Source organism: Channa argus, chromosome 12 (genome assembly GCF_033026475.1).
Source record: "Channa argus isolate prfri chromosome 12, Channa argus male v1.0, whole genome shotgun sequence".
In the NCBI taxonomy this organism is placed as follows: domain Eukaryota; kingdom Metazoa; phylum Chordata; class Actinopteri; order Anabantiformes; family Channidae; genus Channa; species Channa argus.
The window spans coordinates 25,100,928-25,121,933 of NC_090208.1; the positions used below are offsets into that span (position 1 = coordinate 25,100,928).

At 39.8% G+C, this 21,006-nt stretch overlaps 1 protein-coding gene across 4 annotated transcripts in view; it reads right to left on the reverse strand.

Moving 5' to 3' along the window:
• The window catches only part of afap1 (actin filament associated protein 1), a 100,617-nt gene that overhangs the window by 61,285 nt on the left and 18,326 nt on the right, over window positions 1–21,006 (reverse strand). The window contains exon 1 of one of the 4 annotated variants that reach the window (XM_067524861.1): window positions 7,532–7,850. The exons of 1 other annotated variant lie outside the window; for it this stretch is intronic. In XM_067524861.1, the coding sequence (XP_067380962.1) occupies window positions 7,532–7,568 (37 nt within the window). In that variant the 5' untranslated portion in view covers window positions 7,569–7,850. Of the gene's footprint in view, window positions 1–7,531; window positions 7,851–21,006 lie in introns of those variants that run through there. 2 more of the 4 variants (XM_067524857.1, XM_067524859.1) reach the window with 2 other exon arrangements.

The following is a 21,006-nucleotide window of genomic DNA, read 5'->3' on the forward strand; positions in this document are numbered from 1 at the left end:
CAAGCTCTGCAGTTTCACATTTCAAATTTCAGTCTCCAAAAGCCTGGGAGCCTTAGCCGTTTGAATAAAACTACTTTGCCAACAATGGGGATTTAGATTCAACATCTGATGCATTAAGACATTATTGTTTTTGTTTAGTTGTCTATCATCATAACCTGACTTGGTCGACGTAGCGTGTGGGTGGGCCGGAAAATGCATGAGATATTTGTTTAGGATGCACAGACTAAAGTGCAACTCCACCAGTTTTAACTAGGTTTCTTTGGTCCTGGTGTGGGGGCTCATTACAGTACTGAATATAAATTACTGATTAAACAGTATGAAAATCTACTGGCTAAAATGATCACAGTATCATGACATAAAAAAAGCAAGACTGTTGTTTGTTTGTGAAACGTCCCAAACTTTCAAAATTTTCAGCGCCCTACATATGAGGGGAACCCTGGTAGATACAAGTGGACACAGGACAGATGCTGTACATTCTAAAAACAAAACAAAAAATTTAGAGTTTAGAATGTCCCATCACCACCAACCCTTTCACCTATCCATCAAATTGACCCTTATATAATCAATTATATTCTGATTAGCTTTACTTATTCCAAACCTAACAATATTTGGAAAGCCAATGTTCGGACACGACATGACATAACCAGAAGCATAAATGTCAAATAAACTATGCAGTCCGTGTGGTTGAGATGAAATCCTAAAATCATCCTGAGAGTTAAAATAACCTGCTCAGGTTGTTATTTTTGCAGTAAAATAAGAGAAAAACATGTGATACAATAAACCTACAAAACATCTCTAAATCCACATCTAAAGATGGATTACACTATTCTCCATTACACATCGTAACAGATCAAACGTGCTGACATTAAAGCTGTTTAGGAAACATTTGCTATTTCTAGCTATGCATGCTGGGTACATAGAAGACAACGGTCTGCGTGTGCACCAGTACTTTTCCTATTTCTAAGCAGAAGCACCTGGTGTGCTTCTCTGTTACAGGTGATTCCTCCCTCAGGCTTAAAGGACAGCTGACCTAGCCAACAAATGCATGAGAAGCCTAAACCACTTAATGAGCCAATGATCAACCAGCCAATCATCTTCAGTAAGCACTTTCTGTGGTTCTGGGAAACTTAATTGCACTGTGGGTTGAGTGTTACAGTAAGACGGTGGTTGGTGTTAACTGAGGTTGGTTTATGGTTTGGCATCATCATGGTTTCTACCTCTGAGCCACTGGAAAAGAGCTGGGCATCGCTGGAAGGCATTCTTTTGGATAATGGACAGTAATTATGTAAGATCCCACACTTACCCAAATTAGAGGACTTTCGTCAAATCAAAAAGGGGTTAATATTTTACAAAATAAGAAGCAGTGTCAAGAAAATTCATTTTCATCCCAAAATACACAAATGTATTCTTCACCAGTACTTAACATCAGTTGGAGAATGATCAACTAGACCTTACTTTATTTCCAGCATCTCAACTAAATGGACCATGTGGTAAGACAGTTTTCTCAACTGCCCTCCCCAATTTCAGGAATGAACTTTGAACATTTAACATGCATGCAATGCCCTTACTGGGAATTCACAATAGAAGGTACAAGTTATATGTGCAATAAATAATACCAAAGCATTCTCAAAAATACACACACATCTATCATCACTTAAAAGCCCTGCATCTACTACACCTTTTTTTGCTTTATTTCAGATAATTGCTTAAATATTAAAAAACACACTAACTATTCTAATTCATTGGACTAAGCCCTCTATACTGTTGGTAAAAAGCTGTGAAAATCTTGCATTACCAGTCATAACTGTTTCATAAGGGTTTTGTAAAGGCTAGACTTGGAAGAACACCAAAAAAAGGGTTACGAGCAGATTAGAGAATGGGCAATGCTGCATTAGTTTATGATGAAAGACAAGCTGTCTCACTCTTTCCTCATTGCACGATCTGTAATTATGAGGTTTGTGAATTTTCTTCGTTCCAGTGGAGATGCCAAGAAAACATCACAGAGCTGGCTGATTACTAACAAACAGTACAGGTGGTTTACCCTACAAGCAGATGTTTCCCCAACCACAAATACCCATCTACAAAAGCCCGTCCTGAAGAAATGGGGGGTGATAAAAGGATTAGAGGTGGAGATATATGGCGGTGCTGATGAAGGTTCAAGGAGATATGAGAAAAGAAGAGGACAGAGGAATAGGGTGGAAGAAAGAGGTTTCATCCAAATGCAAACTAAAGACATACTGTTTGTGGAGAGTGATGATGCTCCCTCTGGTATCTCTTTTAAAGAGATAATTAGAGGGTGCTCAGCTAAAAGCCACAGGCCACGGAGAGAAAGATGTAGGGATGGAGGGAAAGTGTAAGACACTCCAGCTCTGGGATTCAATCTTCCAGTGAGATTATTAGCTAGTTGGGTGTGAGAAATGGGTGTCAAATTGTACTGAACTTTTTCATTGGTGAGGTTATGGAAGTTGCAAACTACTACATTACTATGACTTCATACATTTATCTCTGACACATTGTAACAATACTAGCCAGATATAAGTAAGGTTACAGGAATTATCACAAACAGTGGATAAATCATCTACCAAATGAATATTAGGGCAGATAGTGACCTTAAAGATCAGGTATTGCCTGTTACATGCTGAATACAGTAATTAAGTCAATATGATTTTAAAATTCTCTGGATTCACTATTGAATACAGTTTTTCCTCCCGCAAAACTTTCTGGAGGAAAAACAGCATCGTACAGAGCCATAATGTGCACAGATTATAAATCTGGGGTGGACAGCACTGTTATTCAGGTCTAAAGGTTCCCTGAACTGAGGTATCAATCACTAGAGATAGAAAGTTGCAACAGCCCTATCCCTAATATTAGAGCTGGGTGATATGGCCTTTAAAGGATATTGCAGTATTTTTAGGCTATACCACAATACACAATATACAGGGCTCAACATTATCACTTGCCCAGGGTAAGAAACTTCTCTGATCAGGCAGATAGAATGAGTCATGAGGCAAGTGACTGCCTGCAGTTTTTCCCAAACACTGATTTATGTGTGTCGACAGAAATCAAGCATGTTTGATCTCAAAGTATCTACAAGCTCTGATTGCAGGTGAACTAGAAACAAGATGCTGTCCTGTTTGATGCTGTCCTACCCATTTACTTACTTCACTATGACTTCATGAAGCATTAATAAGGTGGATCTACACATCTGACAAGCATTCATCCTGTTTGAATGTGGAAAAAACATCTCGATAACAAAGTGTATTGTAATAGAGTAGTTTCACATTTTGCTGATCATTTACCACTGATCAATGCTATTTCTGGTTAAAGCAGAAATGAAAGGTCATCAACACAGAGAAGCAGTCAAATCTCTCCCCTCTGAAAGACAAAAGTCTTCTGCAGCTGAAAGAACTTTTTACTAAGGTTATTTTATAGGTGGTTCGATCTCCGGTCCTGGCTATATGTTGAAGTGTCCCGGGGCAAGACACTGAACCCCTAACAGCCCATTCCCCTCCCCAGCTGTGCAGTGCCAGTCCAAGTCCAGTAGAAATTGCAGTGGGTTGCGTCAGAAAGGGCATCTGGCATTAAGAAAAAAAAAATTAAAAAAAACATGCGGACAATGATCCGCTGTGCCGACCCTGAATTTACGGGATAAGCCGAAAGGACAAAAAAAATAAATCAGACGCTTTGCCACGGTTAATGTTAATGAGTAGTTTCACCATAAAATTTCTTTCACAATAAAAGCTTTTTAAAGATCAGAAATTAACAGATTTCTAATTGTTATAATTATATATTCCATACAAATAATTATATAACTGTTAACAACAAGTCAGCCTTAATTTCAAGCCCTGTTACAGTTGCTAACACAGGTCAGAATGAAGCATAACACAGAAACTTATGTAAACAGAATGCAAACTATGCATGCATACACATTATGTGGTCACAATTATGTCAATTATTTTTGTTTCTTAGCCATTTTTTTTGTTGTTTTTACCTCTACTGAACAACGTCCCTTAATCTCACACACATTATGTTTGTGAACACACACAAACACTTGTACATCACCCGTTACATCGGCTATGGCATACCCCTCCTCAACATGGCTTGTCACCAATACAGCTAGCGTCTTGTAATCCTAACAGCTTAGTCTAAGGCAGACAGACAGGCAGGCTAACAAGCTAACAGCCTCATCTTATTACAACAATAAGCCTATTAAAGAGGCCTGGTGAGGCTCATCAGACATGATCCTTTCCTAATGGGCCCATATTGCCATGGCAAACATCAATGCCAAGACTAAATAGGACTATTTCCATTGTTAGTTTTACATTCTGGAGGCAGGAGGCCAAAGACGAATGCTTGGTTGATGATGCTGAATCGGCAGTTGGTTGCCAGTTGCATATAGCCATAAAATATAAAACTGTGCTACTTGGCTTGCATCAGGGTCTTTTGAATTGTGCTTGAGCTTAGCCCATGATCTCTATCCTTCTCCCTGTGTTTTTCCAAATGGCTATTGACACAGGGGTAAGTCTATGATTAGTCAGACCAAAATTAAATTCTCTGTTCCAAAATACCATCTTACTGACAGGCTGTCTTTGGAGGGAAAAACCGGGAGATTATAAACTCATTTCTCCTCATCTCTCCACTCCAGGGATTTGTATTCTTCATGCCACCAAAAAGGAGGGGCTCCCGTGTCTGACAAATAAAGGCTTATAAATTTCAATCATTATTGTGGTGAATTTAATTTCTGAGGAGAAGGAAAAACAACCACCCAACTCTAAAGCCGAACCAAATGGGCCAAGCGGGCAAGACCGATGACACCATGTACCCATTTCTGCACACATCCCACACACTTTCATTTATTGCTGGTGATCTCAGGATTTCCGTGAGAAAAGCTGTAATAATAAGCTAATATAAAATATTTATTGATTTAGCACTTTTATAAAATTTAGCATTACAAATGCACAAGCAGGGACGTAATGAATCTGCCATAGTACTTAATCTAGAGCAAAGAACAATGGTATGCAACCTTTTCACTCACTCACTCAAGTCTTTTTCCACCAAAAGCGTTGATGACCTCACCCTAAACTCAGCAACTGTACAAACTTCAAATCTTTGAGCAAAAGCAAACTTGTCTGTTGACCTAAAATCTAGGTTGATAAGGCCAGTAATAAGAAAATGCGTAAAATGCTATGTATGCATGTGTTACCCAAATTCATTTGGCAGGTATTTGAAAGCAAAACAATTTTATGGCTGTTTGATAATTACAGATACTTAATAAGGCTAGAAGCAAGGGGCCACATTTGTTTGGTCACAGTAGAGCTGTCCGAAAGCCAAAACGTTGGAAACATAACCTTCATAGTTGCTGTGTCAAGTCCACCACGTGGGAATTATCTAGCCAATCTGTATCTTCCAGTTTTGGCCCTAGTTTTGGAGGGAGGTTTTCAGATGTTCCACACATACAGCAAACAGTTACAGGTGCTCCCATCTGGATAGCTAACAGACTGTCCGACTCATAGCAATGCATGGAACTAGCATGGGTTTAAATTTTTTTGCCAATATGTCACTCATCAATTTTAATTTCATTAATCCTTTTGGACTTCTCCAACCCCTGAACTGCGAATCTACATCAGCATAAGCAATACGGAGTGGATACCAGACTGCTTAACAGTACTGTATAACTTTAAGGCCTTACTCAATCTAGGTCTACCATTTCCCAACAAAAGCATCCTAAATGCACATCCTGTCCCTCCAAGCAACTGGGAATACAAACTGAGTTTACCACATATTAAATACCTACATACTGTTTGTCTTACACTTACAATGGTTAAACCCTCTCCAAATCCAAAACCTAAGCATGATCTGCTACATTCTTGTGTGTCATTGAGATGTGATTATAACCCCGCCACACAATGGATGTCTGTCAGAACCTCACCAAATGCTGGGTGGAGAAGCAGTGCTTGGGCTACCTGATACCCTGCAGCTGCTAGCAGAGGTCCTGTTATTATAGTGCTCCATGCCCTGCTACAAGCAGGAGACATTAACAATAAAAGGCATTTGTGTTGCCCTTTCAGGATCATATTAAGAAACCTGTAGCTGCTGTGCTGGAGTTACCCGTGTTGACCCGGACTGTGTACTATCCCAGTGTGTGGCAGCTTTACTTAGGCTGTAGAAATTTTTTTTTTTTGGGGGGGGGGGGGGGGGGGGGGGGGGTTTGGTCCTTTCGGCTTATCCCGCGAGTTCAGGGTAGCCACACATGTTGATTTGGCAGTTTTTACGCTAGATGCCCTTCCTGACGCAACCCTCCCGAATTTCTACCAGGCTTGGGGCGGCACTGCACAGCTGGGGATGGGCAAGGGTTGCTGGGGGTTCAGAGTCTTGCCTATATATCAACGTATAGTCGGCAGCTGGGGATCAATCCACTGACCCTGTGGTCCGTGGACGACTGGCTTTACCAACTGAGCTACAGCCGCCCCCTTACCTAGGCCGTAGAATCGGTTAGAAAATAAACTTAAGAGGATGAAAAGCCCTGCTTTCAATAACTATTAATGACAATGCTATAGAAATGCACTTGGATGTTACCACTGGTTAAATACATCAAAAAGGTGATCGGATTTACTGTGGTAGGTTTTTTTTAACCGTTGTTCCCTTAAACCCACTGTTCAGCCACGAAAGGTGCATTTCCACTAAAAGCTAGTTAAAAGCTTAAGAGCCCTACCAATACTGTATTTTACGTTTTAGAGAAGTATATTATTTGTCTGGATTTTCCGTCTAGCAACAATGAGATAATAGAAACCAGATGTTTGTTTACGCTTACCATGCGAGAAAACAAGGAATTCCATTACATAACACTGAGCTGTTAAAAGCAAGACTTAGTGACTGACTGATTAATCCTTTGATCCTCCTAATTGATCCACCTAATTCCACTATTGTACAGTAAGGTAGGCAGAAGACGTCCGGAGCCGGAGCCAATCCAAAAAGTATACATTTACTCAGGATCAAGGTTTAACACGTGGAGCAAAAGTCTCTGTTCACATTTAAGTGGACTGCATTTCTACAGTCAGCTTAGCCACATTAAATTGCAACATGAGCAAACGGAGTCTGGCGTTAAGTTCATACAACACAGACAGTTGACAACCGACCACAACCCCGCTGACACCGCCAGGAGCCAACTGTCTCTGCACAGCCCCCTCTCCCCCCTTGACTCCCTCCTTCTGGCCCCCTCCCAGTCTTTTGGAGGACCTAGCTTACCTTTCGTAACCTTTCTCATCTCAAACTTTTTTCAGCTGTATGTCATGTCTCGCTCTTTTAAGCGCGTGGGGAGATGCGCGTGTGCACCCTTGATGGTTAAAATGAGCCAACGCAACGTCGTATACAAAGAATAGCTGTAATTATTTTGATGGACGCCATGAAACACCAAATAAGTAACAAAATGGCAACAGACATACCAAACAAAAAATCAGTTATCGACTAACGTTAAGTTAACACGCGACGCAAAGCAGATAAAAAGGTATGTTTGGCTAAAAAGGCCACTCACCCCTGCTGGAAGTGAAGAGAACAGGGTCGCTCCTCATCGTGAAATCAAACTCATCGAATCAGCCCGCTCACAGGACGCAGGCGCGTGCCCAGCCGCTCCCCGGCAGCGGTTAAAAAAAAAATCCACACACACAGAATCTTTGTGCCTTTGTTCTCTCCCTCCTGTTTTCACCTCCGCTTAGTACTCTTCTATCGAGCCGGCCACTGAAACGTCTCTCTTTCTCTACCCAACTTTTCCTCCGGATCTTTCTCCTCCTCCGGTTCTCGTCTTCCCTCCTCCCCTGTGCTTGTCCCGTCTCTCTAGCCAACTTACTTACTTACTTTCTCGCTCTCGCGCTCTCTCTTTAACTGCCTGCGTCGATAGTCATGCTGCGTTTATATTTAATCGGAATTAAGCAAACTCTTTTTGCCAGATTTTTTTTTAATTTAATCCATTTTAAGATAGATATAGATTACAGTTAAAAAAACAAAGAATTCAAACAGTTTGACGAAAGAACTGTCAAACTGTCTTGGACTAATGTCATATGTGCATCTTAGCGTGAAATCACGTAATGTTAAATGTTTAGGGTTATTACAATAGCACGTAGTCAGCTGCACCATCACCATAATGCATTCTATAATGAGGACTGCGTAATATCTTTAGGGTAATAAAAACAACTACTATTTCTTCTTTCTTTTTAGCATCAAAGAAGAAAACACAATAACTGACTGAAGATTTAGCTGACTGCACTGGAAGGCAGCATTTTTCTCCTAGTTTGTTAAAACCTTTCCTCCTTCATAGTCTGTCTCTACACTGATAGTCTTCCACAAGCAAGATTCTGTTTAAGTTCATATTTCAAATACACTATATTTGAAAGTACTTTATTTCCAGTTAAGGGACATATACCCCTCAGACCCATACTTAAGCTATAATAAGTCTCAAACACTAACTTTGTTCTGTGGCTAAGTGGGACCTCCTTAACTGATGTTTATTGGCATATTGTGTTTGCACCGCAGCCCTGAACTGTAGCCTCCATGCTAATAATTACTTGTACTTCTGGTGATGTAAAAATTACTATTTTGAAACAAAACCCTGCAATGTTGGAACTTGACCTCTCATCATGAATTCCCCATGCAACATCAGATTGTTCATAATCAGCTTCAATTATTTTGTGAAGATTAAGCTACAGGGAGGAAGGAAAGAAACATTTAAATGGAGAGAGGCTAACTTCCCTAATTAGACCCCATTACCATAAGCTGCTGATTCCCCCCATCCCCAGGGGCAAGAAGGACCCAGACTGAGTTCAATATCCCATCTGCCACCAAGGAAGGGTGAGGAGGAAGAAGGGGGAATCAGACTAAGCCCACTCAATGTTTTTTTATGTGTGTGTTTGTGTGTGTGTGTGTGTGTGTGTGCGTCTGCGTGTGTGTACGTGTGTGTGTAGTGGATGTTCCGGTAAGTGACATAGTCTTGCAAGAAATACAATATGTTTTGCACAGAAATGAATATACTCTAAAAAGGTAAATGGTAAAAAATAAAAATAAAGTGTATTGTAGATGAATTGTTGATTAGCTCATAATGTAGCCTATACATTGCTTCTCTGTAGTATCATGGGGACACTGTCTGCAATAACATCCACACACTTTCTCTAATCAAACAATGTTGTGTGTGTAAAGCTTGTGATACCCTGTTAAACTATCCAATGTGTAGATGGAATGAGTTCTGAAAAAGAGCTTTAATTTTATCTTTTTTATTGCAGTTTCTTGAGGTATTGAATACAACCTAAAACACAACACTGACATATTATACCACCTTAAAGAGCTGCTATACTGAGGTGTAGGAAACTTCAGTTAAATTTCCACTGAAGCACCGCTAGAAATTAAAATCTAGTCTTAAAATGCAACATTTCTCAAAAGTGTGCTGTGTAACCTACTTTATTGGTTAAGTTAGGTGTTTTAAAAAAACAATCTAACATTTATTTACCATTAACTGTAGGTTAATAGAAAAGAGCATTGTTGGTGGAGTAACATATTTGTGGATTTGTCATTACTGTCATCTTTCATTTTACACATAGTATTTGAACCAGTGTTTCCTCTCTTTCTCTCTCTCTCTCTCTCTCTCTCTCTCTATATATATATATATATATATATATATATATATATATATATATATGAATGCGTCTTTAATGTTTTGTATGTAACCCAACACATATCCTCAGCAACAAAGAGCCATGAGTTCAGCACAACAGGCAGTAATGGGCCACACACACACTTGCAAACATTGCAGCCTAAGACAATTGCTTCGGACATGCCTGTCAAAACAAATGGCTGGCTAATCTGAACCCAACAACCCTCCAGATTTTATCTCCATTAAATCCCACTTTGCCGGTAAGAAAATAACAAGGCCAGATGAAGACCACTAAGCTTCAAACACAAGTCACAGCTTGGGTTTGGACTGTTTTTGGGAAGAGGAAGGTGGCTCTGGTCATTGTAGTGCATTGTGAAGTGGTATGCACACCGGATGACCCTAACATCAGTTAATGCAGTGGGGAAATTCTGTGGGATTTCTAGTTTAGGTTTGAAACTTGTTTTCGGGGAGATACGATGATGGAGAGGGAGTGTGTGGCGAAATGATAAGCAATGGATGGATGGATGGCTAGATTACAGTGAAAAAGCATGTGTTGTAATTCTCAGCACATTCATCACTCTGCTTGAAGTCACACACACTTTTCCTCCCTGTGATGTGTGTGTGATCTCAGCAATATCTCACATTGGATAGAAGCTAGCTTGGCTCTGCTGTGTTAAGTCAACAGTGACATCAGCGTTTGGCCCGCTGACTGGGATTAAATCGAATAGAGTATGAGATACTTTAATAACTTCCCTTCCCAGTCAGCCATCAACCTTGTCAGCCTTGTCCCCACAGCACCACTGGTGGAGTGGGTGAGAAGAAACTAGAGATGCAGGGTCACACTAATCTTCGGAGAGTAACCACCTTAACTTTATGCCTGTACAAGGAAGTGGCGTTCCACTAATTTAGAAGAATCATAGTAAGCATGGAAAACCAGTTTAAATATTTACAAAAAAGCCCTCAGTGATGCAAGAACAGCATATCATTCATCATTACTAGAGGGAAACAATAATAACCCTTTTCTTTTCAGCACCTTAGCCAGGCTGACTAAGAGCCATAGTCCTATTGAGCCTAGTATTCCCTTAACTTGAGCAGAAATTACTTCTTTATGAATAAAATTGTAGCTATTGGAAGATCTTCATGTACAACAGTGGCCCCTACCCATAGATCTCTCTGAGCTAACTTCAATTATTACCTCATCTAAACCAACAACCTGTCTGCTAGACCGTATTCCAACTAAGCTGCTCAAGGAAGCTTAACTCTTAATAAATATATTCTCATTAGATATGATTAATCTATCTTTAGAAACAGGCTATGTACCACAGGCCTATAAGGAAGCTGTAATTACACCACTACTTAAAAAACCCTGTCTTGTCCCAGGTGTTTTAGCCAATTACAGACCAATATCTAATGTCCCATTTATTTCTAAAATATTTGAAAAGTATTTGCAAAGCAATTATGTGACCAACCTCTACATGAATAATTTGTTTGAACACTTCCAGTCAGGATTTAGAGTTCATCACAGTACAGAAACTGCACTGGTAAAAGTCACAAATGATCTTCTCTTGGCTTCAGATAATGGACTCATCTCTATACTTGTTCTGTTTGATCTTAGTGCTGCATTCAATACCATTAACAACTGCTCTACCTCCTGCGCCACAGTTGCCCCCAAGATTTTGTTAAAGAGACTGGAACATGAAATAGGGATTAAAAGAACGGCACTCGGTTTAAATCTTATCTATCTGATAGATTCCAACTTGTAGATGTTAATGATGATTCCTCCATGCACACAAAGGTTAGCTATGGAGTTCCACAAGGCTCTGTGTTAGGACCAATACTTTTTACTTTATATATGTCTCCTTCAGGCAACATTATTAGAAAACAAATTCCATTGCTATGCTGATGATACCCAGCTATATCTATCTATGGGGCCGGATAAAAAAATCTGTTAATCAAGCTTCAAGCCTACAAGACATAAATGCCTGGACGTTCCACAATTTTTTACTTCTAAACTCAGACAAAACTGAAGTCATAGTATTTTGGCCCAAAAATCGCAGAATCATGATGTCCAACCATATTGTTACTCTAGATGGCATAAGTCTGGCCTCCAGTACTACTGCAAGGAACCTTGGAGTTCACATGCGGTCATCTGTGGGGTGCCACAGGGGTCGGTTCTTGGGCAACCCTTTTCACATCTATATCCTCCCACTGGGCTACGTCATTGGCAAACATGGAGTCAATGCAATGCAGTCCTCATTGGGAGCTCTGGCAGGTGGTGAATGTGTGTATGGTCAGAGGAGTCATAGGTGTCTTGGTGGCCTGTCTCCCCGATTTCCTTCTTGCATAGCATCTCAGTTGAAGTCGGCCTGCTCACTTAAATTTACTGTACTCCAACTGATATTTAATGACTAGGATCCTTCTGCATTTTAATAATGTTCTTCTAAATTTTACTAACTATGTGACTTTGGAAACTAACTCAATTCAATTGCCAACAGGGGTGATTGTTTTCTATACCCACTGTATTTATACATCCAGGAGACACAAAACAACATTATTCATTTGGAGTCATATTTCTGACTATCTGAGTTGCTGTGCTAAGCATCTGTTTTTGTAAGTGCAAAATCTGGAGGGTTATTTAATGTTTACTGTAGACATCTGGAGAATCCTTAAGGACTCATCCAACAGTCTGGATGAAAACATTTTTTGAATCTGCCTTCCAAGTTCCCAACTTGCAACCACGTTTCCCATTCAAAACAAAGGTAATATCCAGTAACTACCTGGCTAGGAAACATAGTCACATCTTTGGAAATGGGTTAAACATCAGTAGTTGGGTTTATGAGAAATGTATTTATCAGTATTTTATACTAAAAAACTGTCTGCTACATCTGGAAACAACAACAGATGTGGGTCATAAAACGAAACAATGTGCAGACATTCAATTTAATGTCCTACAGAGGCAGAGTAGATATAAGAATATTTACTACTGCAGCTTCAAGGTGTGTTTAGACTGAGCATTATGCAAAGTTTAGAGCAGGAACCCATTCTCCTAGTAGGCTGCAGCCATTATCCACCTCCTTCTGATTCACTGAACACACCTTATTCAGGTAATTGGCAGTGGCTAGTGCAGAGACAGCTGTGGCCCTTAGGGATCTTGGCTTCCCCACGCCTGTTTTAGAAGAAGTGTAATGCATATTACGTCATAGGTACTAAGGTAAGACACGTTAATTGAGCCTGTCAATGTTGTGCTTATTCCAGTCGAAATTATAATCAAAATAACAGAATGAAATGGAGATCGTATTCAGTCAGAGGCTGAGATATTAAAAACACACTATACATACAAACTCTCATAACACCATTTGCGTCAGAGTCCAACGAGGTGGATCAACTGTGCCTGACCCAGACAATGGCCATTAGTAGGAGTCACACACAAACACAGAACATTTGGTAAAACTGGGCGAGCGCTAGGCAGCTTGTTTTGATTCTGTGTGTTTCCCCATTTCCAGAGAAAGGCTGGTATTCAAGGCACGCCTGTCAAAACAGTGGTCAACCTGAGCACCTCTCAGCATGCACCAGGACACATTCTCCACTCACACATGCAAATATACATATACTTCTTTGTGAAGTGTTGCCTACACCCATAAAAGACTGTGGATGCAGCAAAGGTTAAAATGTTGGAGACATGCTCCCAAAACTTGGTAACCCCTACTGATTTTCTTCTTTATTTACAGACTATAGCTCATTCCCTTTAAGTGTGCTGGCAAATGGCTCCCCACCACTTGGCTTCCAACCTGGCAAATGTAAGTGAGAGTGAGAGAGACAGAGAGAGAGAATAACTTGCTGCTTTAAAAACATGTATAATGGTCAACATTTTTACCCAACTTGGCAACTGTCTGGTTTGGATTTAAGAGCTTTCATTTGTTTGAACATCAAACTGTAAAGGTGGAGGTAAAAAGACAAATGGCTTTAAGCGGCATGTCTTCTAAATTGAGAGGAATGATGAGGCTTCCCTCTCACCCCAAGTCCACTCTGTTTTGATTGGCCAGCTTGCAACTGGCTTCAATTCAACTTGCTGGTGGGCTGAGCAGACGATGAGCTAAGGATATAATATGAGAGCAGATGGGCGCAATTGTGTATGTTGAGGGTGTGCATATCTTAAACATGTCAGTTTACGGACTGATGACATTTGCACACAGGACTGTCTGAAACACCTCGAGAGGACCCAGAAAAAGTCACAAGAGTTGACAGAGCAGGCACAGAAATGAGATTTAGTTTTTGTTTGATTTCTTATACACGTGTTTAGCTCACGTTTTGAAATTGGCATGTGCGCATGTTTAATATGGACACTCATCATCACAACAGTTACCAAAAAAGCAAAATATGGCCTCTTTAAGGTTTAATTTGATATGATATTTGAGGTGGGAGGCTTCCGAAATAAGTTATAAATCATCTAAATTTGATATACACTGATGAGCATTAAACAACATTAATACAGAAATAGTTTTTATAAAAATAAAAAATACTGAAAGCTGATTATCATTATGGGTTAACCACCTGTCAGCACATAAAGGGGTTAAAACCAACTCTATCTTAAGTGACAGAGACCCTTACTTTTATTTAATTACTGTACACATTTTCCCATGATTACCACAATGAGTATTGTTTAAAATACATTGTTTTCTTACTGGAGTACTTTTTACTTGTGTACTTGTAGTAAAATGTACTGTAGCATTGGAGCACTTTTTTTAGGCCAACACGTGAAATTACCCTATTTAAACTACACTATATTGTGACTAAGTCAACAATGCAAAACCATGGCATCATGTGCTTTTGGGCGTCTTAAAACCCACTCATCTCTGCACTTTCTCTCAAATGTTGATTTGTTTCAGAGGCATGAGGCCGGAATGTGGGTGAGGACAGAAGAAATTCCTCTGGATCACAGACCTCCTGCTGGCTGTGTTACAACAGGCTGCAGTGTATCAGCTCCACCTTCAAACACACCATGATGCATTTCCAACACATCCAGTAGCAAGCCCAATCACTTAGTGTGTGTTTTTAAATCAGCCTTGTGAATGTTTTTCATATAAGCCCAACACAATATAGTAACGCTAAGTAATAGGGTAAAGGAAATACTCTCCATCTTCTTTATCTCTTATTGCACACGTGTTATAAATATGCACGTCATCTGATTTGATCCTCCTTTCCTGAGGGGAAAATATGACATTAACATGTAAATTTAAACAGCTGGTTGTGTTTGCAAAATGTGTATTTGCATCTGTCCATACATTTTTAAGTATGATACAGTGTGTGCAAGTATTTAGTAAATGCATAGGTCTGCATGGTTCATATTAAGCTCATGCTCTAACAACACCCCACACTATTGTTAAATCCTTTACTTTGTGAGGCTCGGAAACAACTGGAAACCAAACTCAGTCCAAAAGCATCCAGGCAAATTAGTCTCAACTGGGCATCCAATCAGTGGGTAGCAGTGTAAATAGAATTATTTCACACGCATATCTACACACAGCAACACTGCAGGATCACATTTCTGTACGAGGGATCCTGACGTCAAGCTATTATAAATCTAGAGTCGCAGTGCGTCACAGTTGAGAAGCGAGCCAGCTCTAATGTCCAGGTCTGGAAGTCCCATCATCATTATCATCACTATCTTCAACAGGCAGTGAGTGTGACTGCTCATGGCTGTAGCCAGATCTATTTGGCTTTCAGGATATGTATACGATTATAAGCCCGTCTGTGTGTGTATGGAAAAGATACACTTACACTGTATGTGTGGGCTTGTGAAAGTTAAAGACACTATGCTGCAGGAAGGGTTTGAAAAGTTTCTATGGATGTGTCCGTACTTGTTAGTGCAGGAATCTATAGTAGCGGACATGAACTTACATTTGAACGTTAACATTTTTAAAGGATTTTTTTAAGGGGCTGCATTATTTGAAATATCATTGTACAGCCACATATATGTGTGTATCTGGAGCTGAGCAAGATGGTGGCAGACCAGTGAGGGACATGATGATTAGGTCTTACAAAACATGCAGCAGTTTGGGCTAACCTGATCTATTAGTTAAAAACTGTATATCATTCTGTTTATCAGGAGCGGACGTCATCTGGTTCCCTTGGAAATATAGAAAAATCACCAGAAGTGCCTTTAGCAGCTCACAGGCCGAAGCTCTGGGCAAATCTTATATAAATCTTTAGCATCTTTTTGAAGGTAAAAATAAAGAAAATAAATAAATAAAAATGATGACCTAACCATATTAAAAAAAAATTTTCCTCTGTTGCACATCTAGACATAGAGTATGTAAATGGTTTCATTCATTGCCAACTTGCAGACCAGATCATTTAATTACATTATCAGGACAGTTAAATGGGTAGAGCATTGGGTCGGGTTGCAGAAGGCCACAGGATCGATTTCCACCCCACCAAGTGTGGCCCCGCCCAGCCACCAAGGGCAACCTTGGTGCCAGTCCCGAGCTCTGACAAAATGGGAGCGTAGCAGCAGGAAGGGCATCTGGTTTAAAAACACATGCCAAATTAATCTGTGGAAAACCTTTCGTTGTGGCGACCCCTGAAGGGACAAACTGAAAGCCGTTGAACAGGACAGTAGAAGGAGTCCATAGCCCCTTTCAGACATGCACTGGAATTCAGACATTTTCCAGACTTTCTCTTCTGGGGTGGGTGTATCTGTGAACGCAGACGTTTGTTGCCCTACACATTACGTGGACTTTACCCACCCAGCTCCCTAGTGCAAAGTGAAACGTATTTGCTGCGAAATGCGGCAAATACAAACACCCAAAGGTGAAGAACTCATTCATTCAACCCATTCAACAGTGTCGAACTGGAAGGAAAAAAGAACACACAGCTATGACCAGATTACAAAGCAGAACACTGTCACTTCTGCGGCTTTGCGTCATGTTCTGCCCCCTGTGCAAAGCAGCACCCCTTCCCCAATTGCAAAGAGCTCCAGCCCCCTGTGACCATGAACAGGAAAAGCAGTTAAGATAATGGATAGATGGATTAATCCATACTAGCACTATTAATTTAAATCTATACCAGCACCATCTACTTCTGCCAAAATGACCATATACACCGAATTATTGACATGACAGTATAACATGACTCTGTAACCCTGGAAGTTGCTGCTAAAGACTGTGCAAGGCAATTCCATCATAACCTCCACAAAAGCAGAGTTAAACTGCGTATTATCTTATCGTGGAATACAGACACAAGTCAACACAGAAGGGCTAAAACGTGGTAACAGACTAAGCAAATCACTGGGACCGAGGCTGCTGGATCCAGATTTATTGCAACGACTCAGGAAATCAAAGTGAGTTAAATGAAAGTATGGTCAACAGTAATTGTAGTAGTTCAAGTATAAATATAGTATAAAGTGATTTACGATTTACTGATGTACCTTGATCTTAGAGTTAAATCTGTATCTCTTTGGAAACCTGGCTCTTTGTTTATCATTCACACTATCTGTCCGTTCAATCTAGGGTTGATTTTTCACATTGAGGGAGGGTAGCTGTGGGGGTGGGGTCCAACGCTATGTTGCCTCTGAATGGGCTTGTGCAAAAATTATCATATAACAGATGGAAGCAATGTCCACAAAGTTGGTTTGTCCACAAGGTCCAGTTCCAGATGGAAATGTTGACTTGTACCAGTAAATTGAGAAATCTGAAGTGCAGCCATGGTTTCACTCAGCCAAAACAAAGAGTCATGCTCCCCATTTGTTTAGTTTACTCTTCCCTCAATCCCTGGCTTTTATTGTGGAGATCTTCTCTATCTACTCAAATCATTAAGCCCCTCTCGGGGTCATTTATAATTGTGAGGTATTTGTACCATTTTTCCATTCTATGTTTAGGTTTACTCCACTATATTTCACAGGGGTAAATTGTACTTGGTGCCTACTTCCCTAAGTGCATTTGACAGCTTTACCGAGTTTCCAGATTCCCAAAATACTCAACTAATAACTTACAGTATCCCTGTGTTATTATGTATTAACCACCTGGTTTTTCTATATAATGAGTACTTGTACTTTTGGTACATCACTATATATGGATGCTAATACTTTGTACGTGTAAGTAATGTTATCTTTGCAGGACTTTCACTAGTACCAGAGTATTTCTACATGACAGTATTTCTTCCATTACTGCTATTTACACATCACTTTAAACTGAAAAAATTGTATGTTTGACAACAGTTCAAATAGTTTAATAGGAGCCAGTCATAAGTATGACTGTGCATGTTTTTCTGCACTGGTCTGAATTCTTCATTGCAAAAACTAAGCGTTGCTCTGAATGCAAATACATTTTCACCACCAATATCCGCATGAATCTTCCTTCATGAAATAGTCTATAAAATTAGTTTAGTATAACTCAGAACTTACATTTCTTCACAAAGTGTAATGTTACCGTTGCTCCTAAATCATCTTTGTCTACAATGTACCTCTAATGTGTCTAGTGTTTAGCTGCTCACCCATGTCATAACAATTCAGACCCCCCCAACAGTGGTCTTTCTTCTCTGTAATATAAAGTGATCCCAGACTTTAAAAGATGTCCGTCATCCACGTTTGCCTGCTGTACAACATTCAACACTTTGGGAACTTTTCAAATGTTTGGACTTGTCGCTGATGTGCTCATCCAACTCAATGTAACTGCAACCAACTAAGTGATCATTTGTTGCCAAGTATTTTCATAATTGATTTCTAGCAATTTCGTCCATTAATAATATGTGTTGACACGCTGCAAAGCTTAACCTTACAAAAAAATATAAGTCAATAAAATGACAGTTCAGCCTTGCTGAGTATGAAATACAACATGGACTTGTTGATGACTGTAACCTGTCAGATGTATTGATCCTATGACACACTACAGCTGCAGTTACACTTATCACATTGGTCGATGCACCTGACGAACTCACTCACACACTCTCGCCTACATCTCATTCATTTCCCACTGTTCCAGCCTCAAACCGTGCACAACCAGCTGAAACAACACCTCACACCAGCAGTTGTGATGTCAAATTTGACGCACACCCTGGCCAAAAGGGGGAAGAATAGCTAATTAAACTAAGCCTTAATGCCCTCCACTCACATTTTATGGCACAAATGTTTGTGCTCAGTAAAGCCATGTTTAATTAGGTTGAAGACTAGAGAGTTGCTAACTTAATTTCTAACTTAATTTCCCTCTTACCAGACAATTTACTACTTTACTTCGGTGTTTTATTTCCAATATAGTGCTGTGGTCTATTTCCTGTTGTGTGTGTTACTTCACACTCCTTGCACAGTTAGAGGTGGTGCTAGGATGTCGGAAATGTCCGTGTTTATCTCTGAATCCACAAAGTATCACTTCACAACTAAATAATCTAGCTCACTTTTCACTGCTGTCAAAAATGCCACCATAATTAAAAGCATTCAAAACAGTCTTTAGCGCTTAACTCTTTTCATGCACCGACTCTAATTATATCCAAAACTACATCTACACTGTCCAAAAACCCATTAATGTCCCCTCAGAAATACCTCAAGCCTCATAATATTCCCTAAAAATCTCAACTTTAACCCCCCCCCACACAAAAATAAATAAATTAAAAAAAATCAGATGCAACTCTAAACTCCACCTGAAAACCACTGAACATAAACTCCTACTTAACCACTTTAGGTGACCTTTGACCTTCAAATCCCCACCTCCAAATATTTCTCTTTTAGCACCTGACTGGAACAACTCTCTTCACCCTAAGATTAGTCACAAGAATAAATCTTGGTTGGTAGCTGACCAGCTGTAACAAATCATTTTATAGCTTGTGGTATTTCACCTGTCGTGATGGTGCAAACAGACAGTAAAAGAAGAGGATGGCAGTGTCTCAGGTTAGGGCAACAAAGGGGGCTTCCCTTTGGATTTGCGATGATCTATGTGTGTTTGTGTGTGTGTAAGGAAGGCTGTTATCAATCAGTACACAGCAAACGTAAACAAGTCTCATCCGTTACTGCACTGATTGACCCCCTGTTCCCCCTGTGCAGTGTGTGTGCGTGCATTTAAACCACTGCAATTTCAAGCGTATATAAATCCCAGATTTCTGATTGATAAAAGACCAACAGGGCTCAAATATGCCTTTGTGACTTCACATTAAACTGACTAGAGTGAATTGCTAGTTTTGCTTATGAGCCTTTCAACTGAGAAAGCCGGAAGCTCATAAACCAGTGCACACATCCAATAAATGCGGCATTGGCACACATTCATGTTGTTCACTTGCAAACTAATCCCAGTTCACCAGTATATTCAATTCACCAGCATTTACTAAGGAAATGCCGATGTCAGTACGCCAAACACCTACTCTATCAGACAGACTGCTCTTGTAGTTTAGTCAAAAGCCTGTTAACTGTGTGTTTTCTTATCTATCCAGCAAAACAAAGTTCCAACATGACCTGTTTGAGATAATTTGGCTTAATTTACTTCACAAATCCCACGATGTGACTACAAATCCCATGATGCAAAAGAATATACTGACGTAAAACAAGTTGCTAAGTCATAATGAAAACTGACCAAAACAGACACAAGTGAAACACAAAATGAATAGTGATCTATATTCATCTATAATCTAATCTATGAGCTATAATAAAAAAATTACAAAACAGAACACAAAAGACCATAAAAACATAAAAATGACAAAAACAGACATAAAACAACCCAAACCAAACCAGTCTGGTAGGTTCTACAGGTTATAATGTAGGAAGTGGGGCAATCATCAATCCATTGATGATGCTGATGAATGTTTATTGAAACAGCTAAATACTCACAGTCATGTGAGTTTACTGGTAAATGAAGTTAACAGCAAAAAAATACTTTTTCCAGCGATCAAAATGACATGTTCTTATCTGACTGGGTAAAGATGATGTCAGGAAGAAAAAAGCAGCACATTTTGATTTTTGTGCTTCAGTTAAAAAAACTTCATTGCTTCCCTTACAACTATGACAGACAAGACTTATGCTTATGTACAGTAAGTCTTTTCTCCTATTCTTCATTGCACACTGTGTTTTTAGCACAGCATCCAAAGTGGGACACACTGCTGCACACTCACTGCACATATAGTGAGCATGTGGTAAATAAAATCAGTTCAGGATGTTTGAACATTTTTGATTTGTTTGCCACATGCCCTCACAAAGGACAACAATGCAGAAGCTAATCTGCAATTTCAACACTTGCAGAAGGAGGTATTAGTCGTTGGTACATTAGTACGTTTCAGGGTATTGGAGCTGTGGCGGGAAGCACACACCAAAATCCAGTAAAAAACAAAACCCTATTTCCTGTTCAGCTTTAACTGTGTATTCACAACATCCGTAGTGTTGATGTGAAAATGGT